Below are 26,072 nucleotides of genomic sequence, written 5' to 3'. Positions count from 1 at the left end.
GGGTAGTGGTGGCTTTAAAGCAGTTAGGAACTGGTAAAGATGTACTTTCTGAGTTTTCCTAACAATTGCTGCCCTAGTTTATAAATCCAGAGTTGGCTACTCTGTTCTTTCTTTTTCAAAGGTCTCTGTGAGGAAATGTGTCTTCTCATACCTTGTAACTGTCTACATGCCGGACAGCGGAGCAGGTAAGTGCTTTTTCTTCCAGTTGGGAGACCATGCACTTAACAAATTAAAAACACTTTTTTTTTATTGGGACATAGATAATCCTGTTGTATGGGTTACACTGGGTCATGAAGCAGGCACTGTAGCATGTGTGAGACTAACATTTTAAATTCCTTTTTTAAACAGAAAGGGTAAAATGTTTTTATTAGGCTTTATTTTCTGACACATATTTACTGAAAGTAAGGCTGAATTTTCTATTTCAGCAGCTTATTCATTTCCCCATTGCTTTAAAATAAAACAATGCAACATTTTAAACTGTCCGGTTTGAAAAAACCCCGGTTATTTCTGGTACTCGGTGTACCAGGAAGCTATTTTTAGTGCCTCTCTGTAGCAGCAGTAATTTGAACTTGGCAGTTACGGTCACATGACCGGCTTTTCTTCGTAACATTTCTGAGGTAAAAGTTGTATTCTTCATTTATGGGTGATCCGGTCTTAATTGGTAGCGGTAAGGCACCTCAGTAATTGAGGTGTGGGGTTGCCTGAGGGGTATTTTAGAAGTTTATTTGATGTTTATTAAATGTTTTTTCCTAACTTTTCTCACATAATTTTAGCTGGGATCGATGCTAATTTGGGATAAAATTTAAAGTGTATTTTTCCTTAGCTTATTTTATTTGAATATTAACATTTTTTAAACTTATCTGTACACGTTTATTTACAGTTTCACAACATGTCTGATATGGAGCAAGAGCCTGCTGTCATGAATTCATGCTTATTATGTTTAGATGCAAAAATTGCTAGGGAGATTATCTCACAGGAATGGAAGAAACCAGGGGTGTTTTTTTTCCCCCGTCCATTAAAGACCCTTGGTATATTGTACCCAAAGTTGAAGGGGCCATTTCCACTCTGGCTAAGAGAACCACTATTCCTATTGAGGATAGGTGTTCTTTTTAAGGATCCGATGGACAAGAAGCTGGAGACTTATTTGAAAAAGATTTATGTTCATCAAGGTCTCCAATGGCAACCTGCGGTGTGTATCGCCACCGTGACTAGTGCAGCATCTTATTGATTTGACGCCTTGTCTGATTCTCTTCAAGTAGAGACTTCCTTGGATAAAATTCAAGATAGGATTAAAGCTCTTAAGTTGGCCAATTCCTTTATTGCAGATGCCATTTTACAGGTTGTTAGACTAAGAGCTAAAACTTCTAGTTTCGCTGTCTTAGCCTGCAGGGCATTATGGTTGAAATCCTGGTTTGCAGACGTTTCCTCTAAAGTCAAGCTTCCTTACAAGGGCAAAATCTTGTTTGGACCCGGTTTGGCAAAAATTATATATTACGGGTGGAAAGGGTATTTTCTACCTCAAGATAAGAATAGGCCTAAAGGACATCGGAGTAATTTTCGTCCTTTCGTAACTTCAGAGGAAAGCCTTCCCCTTCTTCTTCCAAGCAGTAACAATCCAAGTCTTCTTGGGAACCCAATCAGTCTTGGAACAAGGGGAAACAATCAAAGAAACCCGCAGCTTATTCCAAATCAGCATGGAGGGTTTGACCGCTGTTCCGGGATCGGATCAGGTGGGGGGCAGACTTTCTCAGTTATCTCAAGCCTGGATATGAGATGTCCCAGATCCCTGGACTGTGAACATAGTATCCCAGGGTTACAAATTGGAATTAAAGACTGTTCCTCCCAGAGGCAGATTCCTTCTCTCAAGATTATCTGCAGACCAGATAAAGAGAGAGGTGTTCTTGGTCTTCTCTACATACTTTTTCCAAATTTGATACTTTTGCCTTGGCTGAGGCTTCTTTTGGGATAAAAGTTCTTCAAGCTGTGGTGCCTTCTGTTTAGGACTGCCTGTCTTGTCCCTCCCTATTTATCCATGTCCTCTAGCTTGGGTATTGGTTCCAAACAGTAATTACTCAAGCCATGGACTCATCATATCTTAGGAAAGAAGAACAAAATTTATGCTTACCTGATAAATTTCTTTCTTTCCGGATATGGTGAGTCCACTGCCCCACCCTTTATTTTAAGACAGTTGTTCTTTTAACTATAACCTCAGGCACCTCGTGTTACTCCTTTTTCTCCATTTCCCTATCGGTCAAATGACTGGGGGTTGTGAGTAAGGGAGTGATACTTAGCAGTTTAACTGTGGTGCTCTTTGCCTCCTCCTGCTGGCCAGGAGTGATATTCCCAACAGTAATTCCTCAAGCCATGGACTCACCATATCCGGAAATAAATACATTTATCAGTTAAGCATAAATTATGTTTTTTAGTAGTTTAGTGATCCTTTAATTCATTGTATTGTGTGTGCCATGCAAAACAGTTAGTTAGAACAAGGTTATATGGTATTTGTACCTGTGCGCAAGGCTTCTTGTACTGCTGTATATGGCAGTGCCCCATATGGCTGCCCATCAAGACTTAATGTGCATGTGTTCCTGGCTAGACTTGCTATGTGTGTGCTGGCGCCAGGCCGGGCTTATATACTGAATGTGTTTGGGGCAGTATATAGGCTATGTGTGTGCTGGCGCCATGCCGGGCTTATATACTGAATGTGTTTGGGGCAGTATATAAACTGTGTGTGCTGGTGACAGGCCGGGCTTATATACTGAATGTGTTTGGGGCAGTATATATACTATGTGTGTGCTGGTGCCAGGCTGGGCTTATATACTTAATGTGTTTGGGGCAGTATATATGCTATGTGTGTGCTGGTGCCAGGCCGGGCTTATATACTGAATGTGTTTGGGGCAGTATATGCTATTTGTGTGCTGGTGCCAGGCCGGGCTTATATACTGAATGTGTTTGGGGCAGTATATATACTATGTGTGTGCTGGTGCCAGGCTGTGTTTGTATACTGAATGTGTTTGGGGCAGTATATATACTATGTGTGTGCTGGTGCCAGGCTGGGCTTATATACTGAATGTGTTTGGGGCAGTATATATACTATGTGTGTGCTGGTGACAGGCCGGGCTTACATACTGAATGTGTTTGGGGCAGTATATAAACTATGTGTGTGTTGGTGCCAGGCTGTGTTTGAATACTGAATGTGTTTGGGGCAGTATATATACTATGTGTGTGCTGGTGCCAGGCTGGGCTTATATACTGAATGTATTTGGGGCAGTATATATACTATGTGTGTGCTGGTGCCAGGCTGGGCTTATATACTGAATGTGTTTGGGGCAGTATATATATATATATATATATATATATATATATATATATATATATATATATATATATATACTATGTGTGTGCTGGTGCCAGGCTGGGCTTATATACTGAATGTGTTTGGGGCAGTATATATACTATGTGTGTGCTGGTGCCAGGCCGGTCATATATACTGAATGTGTTTGGGGCAGTATATGCTATGTGTGTGCTGGTGCCAGGCCGGGCTTATATACTGAATGTGTTTGGGGCAGTATATAGGCTATGTGTGTGCTGGTGCCAGGCTGGGCTTATATACTGAATGTGTTTGGGGCAGTATATAGGCTATGTGTGTGCTGGTGCCAGGCTGGGCTTATATACTGAATGTGTTTGGGGCAGTATATAAACTATGTGTGTGCTGGTGCCAGGCTGGGCTTATATACTGAATGTGTTTGGGGCAGTATATATACTATGTGTGTGCTGGTGCCAGGCTGTGTTTGTATACTGAATGTGTTTGGGGCAGTATATATACTATGTGTGTGCTGGTGCCAGGCTGGGCTTATATACTGAATGTGTTTGGGGCAGTATATATACTATGTGTGTGCTGGTGCCAGGCTGGGCTTATATACGGAATGTGTTTGGGGCAGTATATATACTATGTATGTGCTGGTGCCAGGCTGGGCTTATATACTGAATGTGTTTGGGGCAGTATATATGCTATGTGTGTGCTGGTGCCAGGCTGGGCTTGTATACTGAATGTGTTTGGGGCAGTATATATACTATGTGTGTGCTGGTGCCAGGCTGGGCTTATATACTGAATGTGTTTGGGGCAGTATATATACTATGTGTGTGCTGGTGCCAGGCTGGGCTTATATACTGAATGTGTTTGGGGCAGTATATATACTATGTATGTGCTGGTGCCAGGCTGGGCTTATATACTGAATGTGTTTGGGGCATTATATATACTATGTGTGTGCTGGTGCCAGGCTGGGCTTATATACTGAATGTGTTTGGGGCAGTATATATACTATGTGTGTGCTGGTGCCAGGCTGTGTTTGTATACTGAATGTGTTTGGGGCAGTATATATACTATGTGTGTGCTGGTGCCAGGCTGTGTTTGTATACTGAATGTGTTTGGGGCAGTATATATACTATGTGTGTGCTGGTGCCAGGCTTGGCTTATATACTGAATGTGTTTGGGGCAGTATATATATATATATATATATATATATATATATATATATATATATATATATATATATATATATATATATATATATATATATATATATATATATATATATATATACTATGTGTGTGCTGGTGCCAGGCTGGGCTTATATACTGAATGTGTTTGGGGCAGTATATATACTATGTGTGTGCTGGTGCCAGGCCGGTCATATATACTGAATGTGTTTGGGGCAGTATATGCTATGTGTGTGCTGGTGCCAGGCTGGGCTTATATACTGAATGTGTTTGGGGCAGTATATAGGCTATGTGTGTGCTGGTGCCAGGCTGGGCTTATATACTGAATGTGTTTGGGGCAGTATATAGGCTATGTGTGTGCTGGTGCCAGGCTGGGCTTATATACTGAATGTGTTTGGGGCAGTATATAAACTATGTGTGTGCTGGTGCCAGGCTGGGCTTATATACTGAATGTGTTTGGGGCAGTATATATACTATGTGTGTGCTGGTGCCAGGCTGTGTTTGTATACTGAATGTGTTTGGGGCAGTATATATACTATGTGTGTGCTGGTGCCAGGCTGGGCTTATATACTGAATGTGTTTGGGGCAGTATATATACTATGTGTGTGCTGGTGCCAGGCTGGGCTTATATACGGAATGTGTTTGGGGCAGTATATATACTATGTATGTGCTGGTGCCAGGCTGGGCTTATATACTGAATGTGTTTGGGGCAGTATATATGCTATGTGTGTGCTGGTGCCAGGCTGGGCTTATATACTGAATGTGTTTGGGGCAGTATATATACTATGTGTGTGCTGGTGCCAGGCTGGGCTTATATACTGAATGTGTTTGGGGCAGTATATATACTATGTGTGTGCTGGTGCCAGGCTGGGCTTATATACTGAATGTGTTTGGGGCAGTATATATACTATGTATGTGCTGGTGCCAGGCTGGGCTTATATACTGAATGTGTTTGGGGCATTATATATACTATGTGTGTGCTGGTGCCAGGCTGGGCTTATATACTGAATGTGTTTGGGGCAGTATATATACTATGTGTGTGCTGGTGCCAGGCTGTGTTTGTATACTGAATGTGTTTGGGGCAGTATATATACTATGTGTGTGCTGGTGCCAGGCTGTGTTTGTATACTGAATGTGTTTGGGGCAGTATATATACTATGTGTGTGCTGGTGCCAGGCTTGGCTTATATACTGAATGTGTTTGGGGCAGTATATATACTATGTGTGTGCTGGTGCCAGGCTGGGCTTATATACTGAATGTGTTTGGGGCAGTATATATACTATGTGTGTGCTGGTGCCAGGCTGGGCTTATATACTGAATATGTTTGGGGCAGTATATAGGCTATGTGTCAGCTGGTGCCGGGCCTCGCTCTTTGCGTGGGTGTAGAAGATGTGCTTCTTGTGTCAGCTAATCCCAAGTCTTTGCTGTGCTATGTGATCCTCTCTCCAGTTTCACAACAAATCTGTAGCAGCGTCTAGGCAGGGGGGCTCCATCTGTCACCCCTCTGAGATTCGCAGGACAATCTTTAATCTTCCCATGTAATTGCTGGGACCTCTCATAAGCCACAACCCCTTATAGACATAAAACAATCTCTGGCTGGCGCATGTGGTGTGTAAACTGCATCCAAAGAAAATTAGAAAAGCCACTCCTATCATAATTTTCCTTAGATTTCTATTTGTTGTGTAGTTCTGGTTAATGTGACCTTTTCTTTCCAAATTCTGCTGAGACATAGTGCAGTTTAACTCCTTGTTTGCCAGAGGAAGCCACACAATGCTCTGCGTTGCAACCTAAGTTATATGATTTGTTAACAAATGAACTATAAAAAGTGTTTTTTGATTATTAGATGTTATTTATAAATTCCAATATATCCAACAGTATTAGCTATATAAGTTTCTGTACATTTATACAGTACTGTGCTTGGAGTAACGTTTAAACCATTTTTTTATTTGACAAATATATATTGTTGTTATTTAAGGAAACCTATAAACTGCTTTTTGTAATTTATTATAAAAAAAAAACTATAACAAAAGTGAGTGACATAATCTGATATGCTAGTTAGTCATTGACCTGATTTTTACCATAGGGTGTAGAAGTTTATTTTATTAATAATAATAATAATAATATTTTTTTTTCTTTTTAGAAAGATAGTAATTTGTTACCTTGTAGCACTTGTTGCTCACGCAGTTTTCTTTTTGCCTCCTCAGGTGAGACTCTGCTCCTCAGCCAGTGAAGTATGAGTGTGGCAGACAGCGAGGCGGTAATCACCACCCCTCCCCCTCCCAGCATGCCACACAAAGAGAGGTACTTCGATCGCATCAATGAAAATGACCCCAGCTACCTCAGAGAGAGGAATATGTCCCCAGACCTCCGTCAGGACTTCAACATGATGGAGCAGAAAAAGAGAGTGACACAAATTCTTAAGAGCCCAGTGAGTAGATGTTTGTTTGCGCACAGAGTAGCGGGATGTGAGGGGTTATTGTTAGAGATGCTTTCTGTGCTCTCCAGCCCCTATTTCATATAATAATAAACGTGTGTCGGTTCTGTCAGTCACATAGTAAATAACGATGGCAGTTTGCAATGTGGCCGCTTTGTTTTCTGACTTGGATATAAGTTTTATTTGCAGAATACGTTATTTATCACTGTATTGCTTTTAAGATAAGCAAGTCGGCGACTCTCCCGCAAGCTGTAAGTTGTAGGATTTTGGGCTCTCACTGTAGAGTTTTTGCTTCTGTCGTGTTCTGCTATGGGGCCTTTCAAATGATTTCTGAGCGTCTCTCATCAGCATCTCGCTTCATTACACAATCACAAGGGGCGCGGGGGGTAGAGGGCGGGGATGGACTTGTGTGAAACGTTCGGCACCTGTAAATGTCCCTTCACTTGTGGGCTACAAGATTAAGCCTCACATTAGTAATCTGATTTTGCTTTTTATGTTGCTGCATTTTTTTTCTTTAAAGGGACACTAACCGTAAATAAATGCTGGATGTAATGATGTAGCCTTAGAGTAATATACAGATGTTTTTTTTTTATTAAATGTATTAGTTGTTAAAGGGACGTAAAACCCTTTTTCTCCAACATAGGTGTGTCCGGTCCACGGCGTCATCCTTACTTGTGGGATATTCTCTTCCCCAACAGGAAATGGCAAAGAGCCCAGCAAAGCTGGTCACATGATCCCTCCTAGGCTCCGCCTACCCTAGTCATTCTCTTTGCCGTTGTACAGGCAACATCTCCACGGAGATGGCTTAGAGTTTTTTAGTGTTTAACTGTAGTTTTTATTATTCAATCAAGAGTTTGTTATTTTAAAATAGTGCTGGTATGTACTATTTACTCAGAAACAGAAAAGAGATGAAGATTTCTGTTTGTATGAGGAAAATGATTTTAGCACCGTAACTAAAATCCATGGCTGTTCCACACAGGACTGTTGAGAGCAATTAACTTCAGTTGGGGGAACAGTGTGCAGTCTCTTGCTGCTTGAGGTATGACACATTCTAACAAGACGATGTAATGCTGGAAGCTGTCATTTTTCCCTATGGGATCCGGTAAGCCATGTTTATTACGATGGTAAATAAGGGCTTCATAAGGGCTTATTAAGATTGTAGACTTTTCTGGGCTAAATCGATTCATTTTTAAAACATATTTAGCCTTGAGGAATCATTTTATCTGGGTATATTGATATTATAATATCGGCAGGCACTGTATTAGACACCTTATTTCTCTGGGGCTTTCCCAAAGCATAAGCAGAGCCTCATTTTCGCGCCGGTGTGGCGCACTTGTTTTTGAGAGGCATGGCATGCAGTCGCATGTGAGAGGAGCTCTGATACTTAGAAAAGGCTTTCTGAAGGCGTCATTTGGTATCGTATTCCCCTTTGGGTTTGGTTGGGTCTCAGCAAAGCAGATACCAGGGACTGTAAAGGGGTTAAAGTGTTAAAACGGCTCCGGTTCCGTTATTTTAAGGGTTAAAGCTTCCAAATTTGGTGTGCAATACTTTTAAGGCTTTAAGACACTGTGGTGAAAATTTGGTGAATTTTGTACAATTCCTTCATGTTTTTTCGCAATTGCAGTAATAAAGTGTGTTCAGTTTAAAATTTAAAGTGACAGTAACGGTTTTATTTTAAAACGTTTTTTGTACTTTATTATCAAGTTTATGCCTGTTTAACATGTCTGAACTACCAGATAGACTGTGTTCTGAATGTGGGGAAGCCAGAATTCCTGTTCATTTAAATAAATGTGATTTATGTGATAATGACAATGATGCCCAAGATGATTCCTCAAGTGAGGGGAGTAAGCATGGTACTGCATCATTCCCTCCTTCGTCTACACGAGTCTTGCCCACTCAGGAGGCCCCTAGTACATCTAGCGCGCCAATACTCCTTACTATGCAACAATTAACGGCTGTAATGGATAATTCTGTCAAAAACATTTTAGCCAAAATGAACCCTTGTCAGCGTAAGCGTGGCTGCTCTGTTTTAGTTACTGAAGAGCATGACGACGCTGATATTAATATCTCTGAAGGGCCCCTAACCCAATCTGAGGGGGCCAGGGAGGTTTTGTCTGAGGGAGAAATTACTGATTCAGGGAACATTTCTCAACAGGCTGAACCTGATGTAATTGCATTTAAATTTAAGTTGGAACATCTCCGCATTCTGCTTAAGGAGGTATTATCCACTCTGGATGATTGTGAAAAGTTGGTCATCCCAGAGAAACTATGTAAAATGGACAAGTTCCTAGAGGTGCCGGAGCTCCCAGAAGCTTTTCCTATACCCAAGCGGGTGGCGGACATTGTTAATAAAGAATGGGAAAGGCCCGGTATTCCTTTCGTCCCTCCCCCCATATTTAAAAAATTGTTTCCTATGGTCGACCCCAGAAAGGACTTATGGCAGACAGTCCCCAAGGTCGAGGGAGCGGTTTCTACTTTAAACAAACGCACCACTATACCCATAGAGGATAGTTGTGCTTTCAAAGATCCTATGGATAAAAAATTAGAAGGTTTGCTTAAAAAGATGTTTGTTCAGCAGGGTTACCTTCTACAACCAATTTCATGCATTGTCCCTGTCACTACAGCCGCATGTTTCTGGTTTGATGAGCTGATAAAGGCGCTCGATAGTGATTCTCCTCCTTATGAGGAGATTATGGACAGAATCAATGCTCTCAAATTGGCTAATTCTTTCACCCTAGACGCCACTTTGCAATTGGCTAGGTTAGCGGCTAAGAATTCTGGGTTTGCTATTGTGGCGCGCAGAGCGCTTTGGTTGAAATCTTGGTCGGCTGATGCGTCTTCCAAGAACAAGCTACTAAACATTCCTTTCAAGGGGAAAACGCTGTTTGGCCCTGACTTGAAAGAGATTATCTCAGATATCACTGGGGGTAAGGGCCACGCCCTTCCTCAGGATCGGCCTTTCAAGGCGAAAAATAGACCTAATTTTCGTCCCTTTCGTAAAAGCGGACCAGCCCAAAGTGCTACGTCCTCTAAGCAAGAGGGTAATACTTCTCAAGCCAAGCCAGCTTGGAGACCAATGCAAGGCTGGAACAAGGGAAAGCAGGCCAAGAAGCCTGCCACTGCTACCAAGACAGCATGAAATATTGGCCCCCGATCCGGGACCGGATCTGGTGGGGGGCAGACTCTCTCTCTTCGCTCAGGCTTGGGCAAGAGATGTTCTGGATCCTTGGGCGCTAGAAATAGTCTCCCAGGGTTATCTCCTGGAATTCAAGGGACTTCCCCCAAGGGGGAGGTTCCACAGGTCTCAGTTGTCTTCAGACCACATAAAAAGACAGGCGTTCTTACATTGTGTAGAAGACCTGTTAAATATGGGAGTGATTCATCCTGTTCCAATAAGAGAACAAGGGATGGGGTTCTACTCCAATCTGTTCATAGTTCCCAAAAAAGAGGGAACGTTCAGACCAATCTTAGATCTCAAGATCTTAAACAAGTTTCTCAAGGTTCCATCTTTCAAGATGGAAACCATTCGAACTATTCTTCCTTCCATCCAGGAGGGTCAATTCATGACCACGGTGGATTTAAAGGATGCGTATCTACATATTCCTATCCACAAGGAACATCATCGGTTCCTAAGGTTTGCATTCCTGGACAAACATTACCAGTTCGTGGCGCTTCCTTTCGGATTAGCCACTGCTCCAAGGATTTTCACAAAGGTACTAGGGTCCCTTCTAGCGGTGCTAAGACCAAGGGGCATTGCAGTAGTACCTTACCTGGACGACATTCTGATTCAAGCGTCGTCCCTTCCTCAAGCAAAGGCTCACACGGACATTGTCCTGGCCTTTCTCAGATCTCACGGCTGGAAAGTGAACGTGGAAAAGAGTTCTCTATCCCCGTCAACAAGGGTTCCCTTCTTGGGAACAATTATAGACTCCTTAGAAATGAGGATCTTTCTAACAGAGGCCAGAAAAACAAAACTTCTAGACTCTTGTCGGATACTTCATTCCGTTCCTCTTCCTTCCATAGCTCAGTGCATGGAAGTGATCGGGTTGATGGTAGCGGCGATGGACATAGTTCCTTTTGCGCGCATTCATCTAAGACCATTACAACTGTGCATGCTCAGTCAGTGGAATGGGGACTATACAGACTTGTCTCCGAAGATACAAGTAAATCAGAGGACCAGAGACTCACTCCGTTGGTGGCTGTCCCTGGACAATCTGTCTCAAGGGATGACGTTCCGCAGACCAGAGTGGGTCATTGTCACGACCGACGCCAGTCTGATGGGCTGGGGCGCGGTCTGGGGATCCCTGAAAGCTCAGGGTCTTTGGTCTCGGGAAGAATCTCTTCTACCGATAAATATTCTGGAACTGAGAGCGATATTCAATGCTCTCAAGGCCTGGCCTCGGCTAGCGAGGACCAAGTTCATACGGTTTCAATCAGACAACATGACAACTGTTGCGTACATCAACCATCAGGGGGGAACAAGGAGTTCCCTAGCGATGGAAGAAGTGACCAAAATCATTCTATGGGCGGAGTCTCACTCCTGCCACCTGTCTGCTATCCACATCCCAGGAGTGGAAAATTGGGAAGCGGATTTTCTGAGTCGTCAGACATTGCATCCGGGGGAGTGGGAACTCCATCCGGAAATCTTTGCCCAAGTCACTCACCTGTGGGGCATTCCAGACATGGATCTGATGGCCTCTCGTCAGAACTTCAAAGTTCCTTGCTACGGGGCCAGATCCAGGGATCCCAAGGCGGCTCTAGTGGATGCACTAGTAGCACCTTGGACCTTCAAACTAGCTTATGTGTTCCCGCCATTTCCTCTCATCCCCAGGCTGGTAGCCAGGATCAATCAGGAGAGGGCGTCGGTGATCTTGATAGCTCCTGCGTGGCCACGCAGGACTTGGTATGCAGATCTGGTGAATATGTCATCGGCTCCACCTTGGAAGCTACCTTTGAGACGAGACCTTCTTGTTCAGGGTCCGTTCGAACATCCGAATCTGGTTTCACTCCAGCTGACTGCTTGGAGATTGAACGCTTGATTTTATCGAAGCGAGGATTCTCAGATTCTGTTATCGATACTCTTGTTCAGGCCAGAAAGCCTGTAACTAGAAAGATTTACCACGAAATTTGGAAAAAATATATCTGTTGGTGTGAATCTAAAGGATTCCCTTGGGACAAGGTTAAGATTCCTAGGATTCTATCCTTCCTTCAAGAAGGATTGGAAAAAGGATTATCTGCAAGTTCCCTGAAGGGACAGATTTCTGCCTTGTCGGTATTACTTCACAAAAAGCTGGCAGCTGTGCCAGATGTTCAAGCCTTTGTTCAGGCTCTGGTTAGAATCAAGCCTGTTTACAAACCTTTGACTCCTCCTTGGAGTCTCAATTTAGTTCTTTCAGTTCTTCAGGGGGTTCCGTTTGAACCCTTACATTCCGTTGATATTAAGTTATTATCTTGGAAAGTTTTGTTTTTAGTTGCGATTTCTTCTGCTAGAAGAGTCTCAGAATTATCTGCTCTGCAGTGTTCTCCTCCTTATCTGGTGTTCCATGCAGATAAGGTGGTTTTACGTACTAAACCTGGTTTTCTTCCAAAAGTTGTTTCTAACAAAAACATTAACCAGGAGATTATCGTACCTTCTCTGTGTCCGAAACCAGTTTCAAAGAAGGAACGTTTGTTGCACAATTTGGATGTTGTTCGCGCTCTAAAATTCTATTTAGATGCTACAAAGGATTTTAGACAAACATCTTCCTTGTTTGTTGTTTATTCAGGTAAAAGGAGAGGTCAAAAAGCAACTTCTACCTCTCTCTCTTTTTGGATTAAAAGCATCATCAGATTGGCTTACGAGACTGCCGGACGGCAGCCTCCCGAAAGAATCACAGCTCATTCCACTAGGGCTGTGGCTTCCACATGGGCCTTCAAGAACGAGGCTTCTGTTGATCAGATATGTAGGGCAGCGACTTGGTCTTCACTGCACACTTTTACCAAATTTTACAAGTTTGATACTTTTGCTTCTTCTGAGGCTATTTTTGGGAGAAAGGTTTTGCAAGCCGTGGTGCCTTCCATTTAGGTGACCTGATTTGCTCCCTCCCTTCATCCGTGTCCTAAAGCTTTGGTATTGGTTCCCACAAGTAAGGATGACGCCGTGGACCGGACACACCTATGTTGGAGAAAACAGAATTTATGTTTACCTGATAAATTTCTTTCTCCAACGGTGTGTCCGGTCCACGGCCCGCCCTGGTTTTTTAATCAGGTCTGATAATTTATTTTCTTTAACTACAGTCACCACGGTACCATATGGTTTCTCCTATGCAAATATTCCTCCTTAACGTCGGTCGAATGACTGGGGTAGGCGGAGCCTAGGAGGGATCATGTGACCAGCTTTGCTGGGCTCTTTGCCATTTCCTGTTGGGGAAGAGAATATCCCACAAGTAAGGATGACGCCGTGGACCGGACACACCGTTGGAGAAAGAAATTTATCAGGTAAACATAAATTCTGTTTTTTTTTTCTTTCATGGTTCATTTAAGCATACATTTTAAAATAACTTTCCTCTTTTTTTTTTTTTTACTGCTTCATCCCCTTGGTATCCGTTAGTAAAGGAGCAGTAATGCAGTACTGAGAGCTATCTGAACACATCTGTAAGCCAATATAAAGAGGCATGTGCAGCAACCAATCAGCAGATAGCTCCCTGCTCCTGAGTCTACCTAGGTATGCATTTCAACAATGGATACCAAGAGTTCTAAGCAAATTGTATAATAGAAGTAAATTGGAAAGTGGTCTAAAATTGTATGTTCTGATTCTGGAAAGAAATATTTTCTTCATAAACGGAAAGAGTCCACAGCTGCATTCATTACTTTTGGGAAATAACCTGGCCACCAGGAGGAGGCAAAGACACCCCAGCCAAAGGCTTAAATACTCCTCCTACTTCCCTCATCCCCCAGTCATTCTTTGCCTTTCGTCCCAGGAGGTTGGCAGTGAAGTGTCAGAAGTTGTTTTTGTCTCTTATGGAGGGTAGTACTCTTTGACATGGGATGGGAGTTTTAAGTAATCCTGTCAGTCTCTCAGTGAGGGCTTGGATGAAAGTTAGAGTCCGGAGATGCAGGGAGAGTCTTTCTGCAAAACCATCCCGACTCATGTTAACAGCTCCTCAAGCAATTGCGTTGTCTAACTTCGCTTCGCTGCCTGCTTCTTTCTCTCAAGTCCATGGCGGAGGTGAGGCTACTATCCGTCACACTTGAAGGGCCGTGTTCCTGTTCCATGGCGTAGATTCCGGTAAGATCGTTTCATTTTACTTCTTCATGAATGTACTGTAACTCATTTGTTCCTGCGAACTTGCATGAAAAAACAGGGTCTCAGTGGGACTCCTTTAGTATCTTGGAATTAAGGGTTAATATCTCCTGAGGGGGATTATTGAACAGGGTCTGCTTATGTGTAGTGTTAACTGGGCTCGTGGCTTAGAACATAACGGCCTTTCGAAGTGACGCGACCTTACGGTTGGGCGCACTTTTGTTGGACTGTACGGTTCATCTTGTGACCGAGTATGTTTACGTTCTGGTCTCCCATTTCCTCATTCTTGACTGTGTGGCGACGGAAAATTCTAGTCCGCTGGTGTCTGGTACATAGGAGGTGGTGAGTGCCCCAGCCATTGTGGGTGTGGTGTTAGATGCCGTTTAACTTGTTTTATATCTAGTCCATTTTTGGGTATATCTGATCCAGTTATGGAGGATACTGATGTTGAGTTTGGTCAACTTTCTGATTCAGAGTCTTCGTCCTGTGAAGAATGTAAATTGGCCCCATTGACTCAGGTTAGTCAGTTATGTTCTTTAGGCTGTTCTAGAGCGCCTTGTTCCTTGGGATTCAAGAGACTGCTGAGCCTTCCGCCTCGGGGGGGCCCTGTCCTCAGGGAGGCGAGTTCCCTACCGCTCCCTGCTACTACACATGTGAGCAACACAGGTTATGTTTTTTTCTCCTTGGAGGGTGGATTGTTACCCTCGGAGGTTGTGGCACGTTTTCGCTTTTACATACTTTTGGCGCTTGCTCGTCTACAAGGTCCAGATGTTTATTTGTGATTGTGTTTGTGCCCCTTTACCCCAGGTCTCTCGGCCACAGGAGGACATGTGCAGTTCCCTGCGGGTGTAACTATTCCTGAGTCTTGTGCCTTTCGTTACAGACTCGCTCGCCTTCGTGTTCTACTCAGAAACGTTTTTGAGCTGTTTGGGGACCCTACCCTTCTCGGTTACGGGACTCATCAGTCTCCTCCTTCGAATGGCTCACCTCGTTAGACATGGGGGGATGAAGTAATCTCCTTTTAAGTCTTGTTATCGAGATCATTCCCAGTTTTGTTGGAAGAACAGAGTTTCCGTTAGGCTTGTCCTGTGGATCTTTCTGTTCTTCTTGGACGTTAACCCTCAGGTTGCCTGTCATTTTATTTTATCCGGTTAGGATGAATTTTATTTTTCATACCCCGTTTCCTGTGGGAACTTCTCTGGGATCGATACTCGCTGTTTGCTTCTACGGAAGTTGTTCGGGACACGTTAGTCCCCTGTTTGTCCCCTTGTTTTTCTTCCTCCCTCTCTGAGGGCAGATTTAGCCAGCTTGGCCGTTATGACCCTGGTTGCAGGCTGGTCCTGCTTGGGTTCATATCTTCTGTCTCGCGGCTTATTCAGACACGTGGTGCCTAATATACCTTGCTAGTCAGGTTGGGGTGCTGAGTGCTCTTAACATTATTTATGTTTCTTGTTATTTGTTTTACAAGTTTCAACTAAGCATTTTCAAGAGGACTTACGGGTCCGTGCGGCTCTCTGGATTGTTTTAGTCCTAAATAGCTATTTCACTGGTGACTGGGTCAGTGAATTTTGCTGCGTCACTCTCTGTTTCCGATACCCTTGGAACCTAGAGTATTACTTCCCACGTGGTGGGAAAATTAGAGGATTTAGTGCCTCTTTTCCGCCGGTCGGGGCTGTGTTGCTTTAAGAAATTGTCCTTTTTGGACTTGTTACTTTAGTGGTTTTCTTCTTAATTGAGACTTCTTGGATTGTCAGTTTCCCCTTGTGGATGGGTCGCCTTCGGGGGGACTTGGATTCCCTTCGGGAGTTGGGTGTTCCTTTTTTGGGACTTTAGATAGTGAGGTCTTCTTGGGCTCCGGTTAGGGGTCCTTCCCCACTGTTGGGAATGCTCTGCATCTCCTTTTTGTGATATTGAAGAGGTCCTAGTGTTTTCCACTCATTTGGTTCAGGTATTGCCATCCTGGTGGCATCCAAACCCATGTTTTACTGTGACCCTGACTTCGAATCTGAGGTGATGTGGAGGGTTGACGTTGCTCTGTTCATCAGACAGGGAATTTATGTGCCTGGAAGATTGTTTAATCCAATCATTTGTGGAGCCCGGGCTTCTTGTCCTGATCTTCCGGTTGTCGAGGGTTTTACTCAGTGTTTTCTCTTTTGGGGTCCCGCATTGGGATGTTACCGGACCTTATGATCCTAGGACTGGCCTGGGGGTTCCAGTTTCCGGGGTACTTGGGCTTCGCCCTTGTTCTGGCCATTTCTGTTTTCAAACTTGACCAGATTTATTGAGAGCCGGGGCTCCTTGGGCCTTGTCTTGTGCCAGATGATACAGTTCCCCTGGGACAGCCAACTAACGTGACCTGATGGTGGGCTTTCCTGCCTAGCAAACGGAGGTTTGCGGTTGCTCAGCTGTCACTTTTGCGCCTGTTATGTGTGCTAGCACATTGGTGTTTTAAGGGGTTCTTCCGTGTTAGTCAGTGACGTGGCCTTGTGTCCTCTCGGTTCTTCCTACGACTTCCCGCCTTATGGGCAAGTGTTTATCGACTCTCCTCTTCAGGTGGCTCTTTGTTCTCCTTACGGAGGTGTGGTTCCCATTTTGGGGGCCTCTCCTGTGTTCGGGAGATTATAACAGATGTTTATCTGGTTCGGGGATTGGTCTGCTCTTTAAGTTGTTACTTTCCATCTGGAGAGCTGCTGGCTCTGCATTGAGACTTATCGGGTGGCCTTGCTAGATCTCCTTGGGTCTAATGCCTGCTCGGTTGTCTTTAGATTGAGGTTGGCTGTGTCCATTCTTCCGCCCTTTTGGTTCCATTCGGTTCCTTTACTTCTGATCTGCCGTTGCTTGGGCTGGTCCAGCTAGGTGTAGGATATGAGATCTGTTGTTCATCTTCAGGTCTTGGGGGTGACAGTGGACCTTCTTCTTTTTTTTTTTTTTTTTTTTTTTTTTTTTTAAAGAGGTTCTGTGACTCTCCCCATTTAAGATCTGTGAGTAGGCTTGGCGGCCTAGATTACCTGGAGAGTGTCCTCTTCTTGGAGGTTGGGCAATCTCTGTCAGGGGCTGCTACTTCCTTACGGATAGTGTTTTCTCTGTGTCTTCCTACGGATGGCAGCGTGTTACTGGTCTCAGATGTTTCTGAGTTTGCTGCTTGTATTTTTCTGTTTGCTCAGTCTCTGAGTTCTGACGTTTTGAGGACTTTGTCTTCAGCTGTCTTTTTCGGTGCTGTTGCACGATGTTTGGGATATGTTTCTTCTCCTGCTGATGCCCGGTTGCTCCTTGTGGTTTGGGTGTCGTCTCCCCTTGTTCTTGGGATCCATTCGGGTCTCTGTGGACTTGTCCTTCCTTTTGAGTTTTTTTTTTTTCCTTTATGGATTTTGCTGTACCTTTTTGGGTATCCCTTGGTTTACCCTTGTCCTTTCCTTTTTGTGGGATTTTGGTACTGTACTGGTATGGGGAGCAACTGCTGGGCAACGGTTCTCCTTGAGGAGTGTTGGCTCGGTGAGTCTACTTGCAGTCTCTAGTTAGGCCTTCGGACTATCTGCGGGTCAGTGTCCTTGGGGCCTTTTCCTTCTAGTTCTTTTGTCCGGCTCCGACGAAGCAGGGTTTGGTTGGGTTGTGTTTTTTTCCGGCCTGGTGCCCTCAGAATGGGCCGCCTATTGTACCCTCCCGTTTTTGCATTCAGTGTCCTCTATAGCTTGGGTATTGTTTTCTCAAAAGTAATTAATGCAGCTGTGGACTCTTTCCATTTATGAAGAAAAACTTAAATTATGCTTACCTGATAATTTTCTTTTCTCCAGATGGAAAGAGTCTACAGCTCCCCACCTGTATTTTTCTGTGGGACGTCTCTTAGTTTTTATTCTTCAGGCACCTTTTCACCCTGGTATTTCTTCTACTGTTCCTTGTTCCTGGGCAGAATGACTGGGGGATGAGTGAAGTGGGAGGAGTATTTAAGCCTTTGGCTGGGGTGTCGTTTGCCTCCTCCTGGTGGCCAGGTTCGTATTTCCCAAAAGTAATGAACGCAGCTGTGGACTCTATCCATCTAAAGAAAAGAAAATGATCAGGTAAGCATAATTTAAGTTTTTTGGGTTTTGTTTCCCTTTACTATAATGAAGAAATAAGAGAAAAGTTGTAGTCTTCATAAAGTATTGGGTGTAACCATGTTGTAGCCTAGGTCCGTCTCCTCTGCTAAAAGCTAGATAGAACTTCATAAATCAGCTACTATAGAGTAACAATATTAGTGTTTAAAGTGATGAGAACAGATCCAGAATATTAGTGATATTTTAGATGGAGTTTAATTTATAAGTTGTAATGAAGATGCGCTAGAACTTAATTTTTTATGTAGCGCTGAAATTCAAATATCCTGCACTTTGCCGCACATTTCAAAAGTCAGTTTTTCTGTGAGCTAATGGTTTCAACTGTTGTCCAATCAGTGCTCTCCCCTTATGGCACTTTTAGTGTACCTAGAACGCTGATTTGACAACAATTCAGAGTCAGACCATTAGCTTACAGAAAAATTGTCTTTTGAAGTGGGCGGCGGAGCAAAGAGAATTTGAATTTCTTCACTACATTAAAAAGTAAGTTGGAGCACATTTTTGTTACAACTGATAAATTAAACTCCATCTAAAATATCTCTAACATTCCGGGTCTGTTTTCATAAAGGGAAGAGTTTAACATCAATTTAAAGGGACAGTCAACTCACATTTTTTTATTGTTTAAAAAGATAGATAATGCTTTACTACCCATTCCTCAGTTTTGCACAGAAAACTTGGTTACATTAATATACTTTTTACCTCCATGATTACCTTGTATCTACGCCCCCGATCACATGGCTATTTATTTCTATCTATTGACTTGTATTTTAGCCAGTTAGTGCAGTGTCAGCCACAACTCCACAGGAGAGAGCACAATGGTATTAATATGGCTCACATGAACTAGCAGTCTCCTGTTGTGAAAAGCAAATGAAAAAAAACATGTGATAAGAGGCTGTCTGTAGTGGCTTAGAAACAGGCAGACATTTAGAAGTTGGGCAAAGCTGGGGAATGGATAGTAAAGGCAATAGCTATCTTTTTAAACAATAACAATTCTGGTGTTGACTGACCCTTTAATTCATATACATTACTGGGCTTGTCAGATTCAGTTGCTGTTAAATGTTTAGTTCATTCATTTCTGTTCTGCATAACAACTATGTAACATTTTAACTATTTAATATATGTAAGATGTTTAAAATAATTTTGAAACTGAAAGGAAATACAGGTTTGTGCACAACAGTTTTCCAGAGACCTTTTTATTAGGCAATCGGGACAATATTTGCAACTCTTTTGGTAGATACTAAAGGTGTTATAAATGAGTTAGAAGATCTGTTTAAAAACTAATACATTCTCTAATACAAGTATCCTCTTTTAGACAAAAATCTTTTATATTTAAATGATTACAGGAAATCCCTGTGCTTTTGTCTTTGGGAACACAGAGATCTAGTGTCTGTCTGAATAACAATTGACTAGTAATTAAATAGCAAATAAACAGCAGGAAGCTCTAAACTCGAGTCATTGAGGGATCATTTGGGTAGATAATGTGACTAGAACATATTCAGGCAGAGAAATAAAACCTTTTTTTGTGTGAGACGTTGGGTATCGCGCGCACAGTCTGGCTGTGTATACTCTGTTTACACCACAGCTGCTGAGGCTTCTGGGTAGCGATATCCTCCGAAAATGCTGCCTTTGCTGAAAGAGGCATTATATTAAATAAATGCTAGATATAATAATGGATTTAATACAAAGTTTAGTCTGAGAATAGGATCTATTGCTAAAGTTGTACTAGTTGTTTAAATATTGAAGATATAAGTGTAAAGATTTGTTTTCTGTAAAGTTATTTCGATTTCCCCTTATCTATCTCTTCTGCTGAGGACAGTTAGATACCAATATAATATAGACAACGTACATGTATGAGGGGGAAACACAGTCACCTAATAGCTTTACCATTGTTATATTTCAAACAGATATAATTTGCACATGAGAATTAGAAGGTCCTCACTTTTTATAGTTCGATTAAAGGGACAGTAAACTCCTAATTACAAGACATTTCTGTGGTGTTGCTATAGAATAACATATCAGCCAAACCTTAGTGTTTTTAAAACAAATTAAGATCCTTTTTACCACAATTTATCAAACTCTGTTCACCAGTTGCCTTATTTGTAGGAGCCAATCTGGGCTTTAGTAGCCCTTTCTATAATGTTAGTATATAGCGCATTGTTTTGCAGTTGTTATCAATATAAGCCAAGCAGGGACAACTATGTAGCAGGGTTAACATTGATAAGTCAGAAGCTGCAGCTTAAATTCTGGGAATTAGAAATTGCTACATTTTTTTTAGTTAAATTATTTGAAAAGGGGCACAATTAAATTGAAATTAAATAATGAAAGTATATTGCAAAATAGTTTCTTTAGCCATAATTTAACAGTTTATGTATGAATATCAACGTGATTACTATGTCATTAAAAAGCACCACAGGCACTTTTTCAGATGATCAGATTGTCACCAGTTTGGGCACACGCACTCACACAGCTTGCCACAACCTTGCTCTAGAATGTCCCTTATTTTTAGCTTAAACCCTTCAGGAAGTTTTATGTTTTAGACAAACTTGAGGAAACCTTAAGTCCATAAAATAATGTTTCCCTTGTAACTTTAATCTGCAGCTTTATTGTATGGTTAGAGAATTCCAGACATGGAGCTCTCTGTATGGTGCGTGCCTTTAATGTAAAGAGATGACTGAGCGCAGCGCTTATGTGTCACGCCGTTTACTAAGCATTTATACTTCTGCTTAGAGATGTCACAGCGCACTCTAGTGGTGGATAGGGGTACGGTACTTTTTTAAAGGGTATGCAGAGCTGTAGTTTAGCTACTACGATGACGCACGTTTGATTCTGTACTTTCTAACTTACTTTTGGGATAGGCTTGTTCCGCATTTGCCCTCACAAAGACTACAGACAGATCAAACAGCTGCTGAGTGCTCCGCTCCACTTTCTCTTACACGGGTTTGAAGGTCAAAAGCGAAAAGTGTGCATGGGTGCATTTCAGTTTTAAATAGATGCAGTTTTGCAAAATACTTTCATTACCAAAATTTCTTCTACTAATTTTTTATTTTTTTTTGCAGCATACACACATATGCCGTGAGAGCCTGTGCACCTTCTCAGAGAGCTGGCAGTGCTATGTATTGTGTCTGAAGACTTAAAGGGATACTGAACCCAAATTGTTTCTTTCAGGAAATTTTAAGCAACTTTCTAATTTACTCCTATTATCACATTTTCTTCCTTCTCTTGGTATCTTTATTTGAAAAAGCAAGAATGTGAGTTTTGGAGCCGGCCTATTTTTTTGGTTCAGCACCCTGGGTAGTGCTTGCTGATTGGTGGCTACATTTAGTCACCAATCAGCAAGCGCTACCCAGTTGCTGAACCAAAGATGGGCCGGCTCATAAGCTTACATTCCTGCTTTTTCAAAGAAGATACCAAGAGAATGAAAACAAATTGATAATAGGAGTAAGTTGGCTAAAATTGCTGCTCTATCTGAATCATAAAAGAAAAAAAAATTGGGTTCAGTATCAATCACTGGCTCTCTGAGAATGTCTGGTATTTCAATACTGGCTCACGGGCCTCACAGCATATGTGCATATGCCTCTTAGAAACGGTAATATAAAATAATATTCAAAATGAAAATTCAGCCTCTGTGCATGTGTGCGCCTGTGCATGTGTGTTATGTTTATTTTCAAATTTTTTTAACCATGATTTAACCCCCCCCCTCAGTTTATTATAGTGTTTGGCCTGACCTTGTTTGTATGGCCGGGGGTTTGTGGTGTATATCATTTTGTTAGATCTCGTTGTATGTTTGTCATCCTGTGTTCTGACTGGGATTCGTCCCTCTATTGGGTCTGGCTGTGTGCGCTGTTTCCTTGTGTATCTCAGTTTATTATAGTGTTTGGCCTGACCTTGTTTGTATGGCCGGGGGTTTGTGGTGTATATCATTTTGTTGGATCTAGTTATATGTACCATCCTGTGTTCTGCCCCTCTGTATTGGGTCTGGCTGTGTTTTGTTGTTTTGTTTCTTTACTGTTAATGTCACTTATGATGGATCAGAGCTCCTATCCTCTCTGGGGTCCATACCTTGTGTTGTACACTTGAGTAGCTCTCTGGCGGTGCTTTCTAACTCACCTGATCCGTATCCGTAGGCATTTCGTGAGGACTTGGAGAGTCTCATCCAAGATCAGATGATGAAAGGGAATAACCCCACAGGGCTGTTGGCCCTGCAGCAGATAGCAGATTACATCATGGCCAGCTCCTTTGCCGGATTCTCTTCCTCTCCGCTCAGTAAGTACAATGAATTCTGCGCTAGTAGACTGCAGACGTACCGGGCAATCTGACACTGTAGAGTAAGATAGGCGCCTCTTCCTCTCCGCTATGTAAGTACAATGAATTCGCTAGTAGACTGCAGGGTCAGTAATGCAGAACTTTTTTTGCTCTAATGAATTTGAGTATCATTTGTTTCATTAGAAAATGTCTCAAGTTATGTCTGTCATGCTTGCTAAGATCACTATTTTAACAGGTTAAAATGTTTTTTATGACAATTTTAAAAACATTTAAGTTGATTTAAAAAAATAATAATAATTACAAATTATCTTTGTGGTACCTATCTTTCCCATGAGCTATTTTTAAACAACTTAAAAGGACATAAAACAAGTTGGGATAGATACAAAATATAATAAAATGCACATGAATTACCTGCAAATTTATACGGCAGTGGCTCGCCATTAACCCTTTATTTCTCCAACATAGGTGTGTCCGGTCCACGGCGTCATCCTTACTTGTGGGATATTCTCTTCCCCAACAGGAAATGGCAAAGAGCCCAGCAAAGCTGGTCACATGATCCCTCCTAGGCTCCGCCTACCCCAGTCATTCTCTTTGCCGTTGTACAGGCAACATCTCCACGGAGATGGCTTAGAGTTTTTTAGTGTTTAACTGTAGTTTTTATTATTCAATCAAGAGTTTGTTATTTTGAAATAGTGCTGGTATGTACTATTTACTCAGAAACAGAAAAGAGATGAAGATTTCTGTTTGTATGAGGAAAATGATTTTAGCAACCGTAACTAAAATCCATGGCTGTTCCACACAGGACTGTTGAGAGCAATTAACTTCAGTTGGGGGAACAGTGTGCAGTCTCTTGCTGCTTGAGGTATGACACATTCTAACAAGACGATGTAATGCTGGAAGCTGTCATTTTCCCTATGGGATCCGGTAAGCCATGTTTATTACGATCATAAATAAGGGCTTCACAAGGGCTTATTAAGACTGTAGACTGTTTCTGGGCTAAATCGATTCATTATTAACACATATTTAGCCTTGAGGAATCATTTTATCTGGGTATTTTGATATAATAATATCGGCAGGCACTGTATTAGACACCTTATTCCTTAGGGGCTTTCCCAAAGCTTAAGCAGAGCCTCATTTTCGCGCCGGTGTGGCGCACTTGTTTTTGAGAGGCATGGCATGCAGTCGCATGTGAGAGGAGCTCTGATACTTAGAAAAGACTTTCTGAAGGCGTCATTTGGTATCGTATTCCCCTTTGGGCTTGGTTGGGTCTCAGCAAAGCAGATACCAGGGACTGTAAAGGGGTTAAAGTTTAAAACGGCTCCGGTTCCGTTATTTTAAGGGTTAAAGCTTCCAAATTTGGTGTGCAATACTTTTAAGGCTTTAAGACACTGTGGTGAAAATTTGGTGAATTTTGAACAATTCCTTCATGTTTTTTCGCAATTGCAGTAATAAAGTGTGTTCAGTTTAAAATTTAAAGTGACAGTAACGGTTTTATTTTAAAACGTTTTTGTACTTTGTTATCAAGTTTATGCCTGTTTAACATGTCTGAACTACCAGATAGACTGTGTTCTGAATGTGGGGAAGCCAGAATTCCTATTCATTTAAATAAATGTGATTTATGTGATAATGACAATGATGCCCAAGATGATTCCTCAAGTGAGGGGAGTAAGCATGGTACTGCATCATTCCCTCCTTCGTCTACACGAGTCTTGTCCACTCAGGAGGCCCCTAGTACATCTAGCGCGCCAATACTCCTTACTATGCAACAATTAACGGCTGTAATGGATAATTCTGTCAAAAACATTTTAGCCAAAATGAACCCTTGTCAGCGTAAGCGTGGCTGCTCTGTTTTAGATACTGAAGAGCATGACGACGCTGATATTAATATCTCTGAAGGGCCCCTAACCCAGTCTGATGGGGCCAGGGAGGTTTTGTCTGAGGGAGAAATTACTGATTCAGGGAACATTTCTCAACAGGCTGAACCTGATGTGATTGCATTTAAATTTAAGTTGGAACATCTCCGCATTCTGCTTAAGGAGGTATTATCCACTCTGGATGATTGTGAAAAGTTGGTCATCCCAGAGAAACTATGTAAAATGGACAAGTTCCTAGAGGTGCCGGGGCTCCCAGAAGCTTTTCCTATACCCAAGCGGGTGGCGGACATTGTTAATAAAGAATGGGAAAGGCCCGGTATTCCTTTCGTCCCTCCCCCCATATTTAAAAAATTGTTTCCTATGGTCGACCCCAGAAAGGACTTATGGCAGACAGTCCCCAAGGTCGAGGGAGCGGTTTCCACTTTAAACAAACGCACCACTATACCCATAGAGGATAGTTGTGCTTTCAAAGATCCTATGGATAAAAAATTAGAAGGTTTGCTTAAAAAGATGTTTGTTCAGCAGGGTTACCTTCTACAACCAATTTCATGCATTGTCCCTGTCGCTACAGCCGCATGTTTCTGGTTCGATGAGCTGATAAAGACGCTCGATAGTGATTCTCCTCCTTATGAGGAGATTATGGACAGAATCAATGCTCTCAAATTGGCTAATTCTTTCACCCTAGACGCCACTTTGCAATTGGCTAGGTTAGCGGCTAAGAATTCTGGGTTTGCTATTGTGGCGCGCAGAGCGCTTTGGTTGAAATCTTGGTCGGCTGATGCGTCTTCCAAGAACAAGCTACTAAACATTCCTTTCAAGGGGAAAACGCTGTTTGGCCCTGACTTGAAAGAGATTATCTCTGATATCACTGGGGGTAAGGGCCACGCCCTTCCTCAGGATCGGCCTTTCAAGGCAAAAAATAGACCTAATTTTCGTCCCTTTCGTAAAAACGGACCAGCCCAAAGTGCTACGTCCTCTAAGCAAGAGGGTAATACTTCTCAAGCCAAGCCAGCTTGGAGACCAATGCAAGGCTGGAACAAGGGAAAGCAGGCCAAGAAACCTGCCACTGCTACCAAGACAGCATGAAATGTTGGCCCCCGATCCGGGACCGGATCTGGTGGGGGGCAGACTCTCTCTCTTCGCTCAGGCTTGGGCAAGAGATGTTCTGGATCCTTGGGCGCTAGAAATAGTCTCCCAAGGTTATCTTCTGGAATTCAAGGGACTTCCCCCAAGGGGGAGGTTCCACAGGTCTCAGTTGTCTTCAGACCACATAAAAAGACAGGCGTTCTTACATTGTGTAGAAGACCTGTTAAAAATGGGAGTGATTCATCCAGTTCCATTAAGAGAACAAGGGATGGGGTTCTACTCCAATCTGTTCATAGTTCCCAAAAAAGAGGGAACGTTCAGACCAATCTTAGATCTCAAGATCTTAAACAAGTTTCTCAAGGTTCCATCGTTCAAGATGGAAACCATTCGAACTATTCTTCCTTCCATCCAGGAAGGTCAATTCATGACCACGGTGGATTTAAAGGATGCGTATCTACATATTCCTATCCACAAGGAACATCATCGGTTCCTAAGGTTCGCATTCCTGGACAAGCATTACCAGTTCGTGGCGCTTCCTTTCGGATTAG

At 42.6% G+C, this 26,072-nt stretch overlaps 1 protein-coding gene across 9 annotated transcripts in view; it reads left to right on the top strand.

Moving 5' to 3' along the window:
- ADD3 (adducin 3) overlaps positions 1-26,072 on the top strand; it is a 248,812-nt gene that overhangs the window by 168,441 nt on the left and 54,299 nt on the right. For all 9 annotated transcript variants that reach the window (XM_053692765.1, XM_053692762.1, XM_053692759.1 and 6 more), the window contains 2 exons: positions 6,705-6,928; positions 22,426-22,564. In XM_053692765.1, coding sequence (XP_053548740.1) covers positions 6,734-6,928; positions 22,426-22,564 — 334 coding nt within the window. In that variant the 5' untranslated portion in view covers positions 6,705-6,733. The remainder of the gene's footprint in view (positions 1-6,704; positions 6,929-22,425; positions 22,565-26,072) is intronic.

Source organism: Bombina bombina, chromosome 9, assembly GCF_027579735.1.
Source record: "Bombina bombina isolate aBomBom1 chromosome 9, aBomBom1.pri, whole genome shotgun sequence".
In the NCBI taxonomy this organism is placed as follows: Eukaryota; Metazoa; Chordata; class Amphibia; order Anura; family Bombinatoridae; genus Bombina; species Bombina bombina.
The sequence above is the reverse complement of the archived record's forward strand: the minus strand, read 5'-3'. Positions and strand labels throughout refer to the sequence as shown.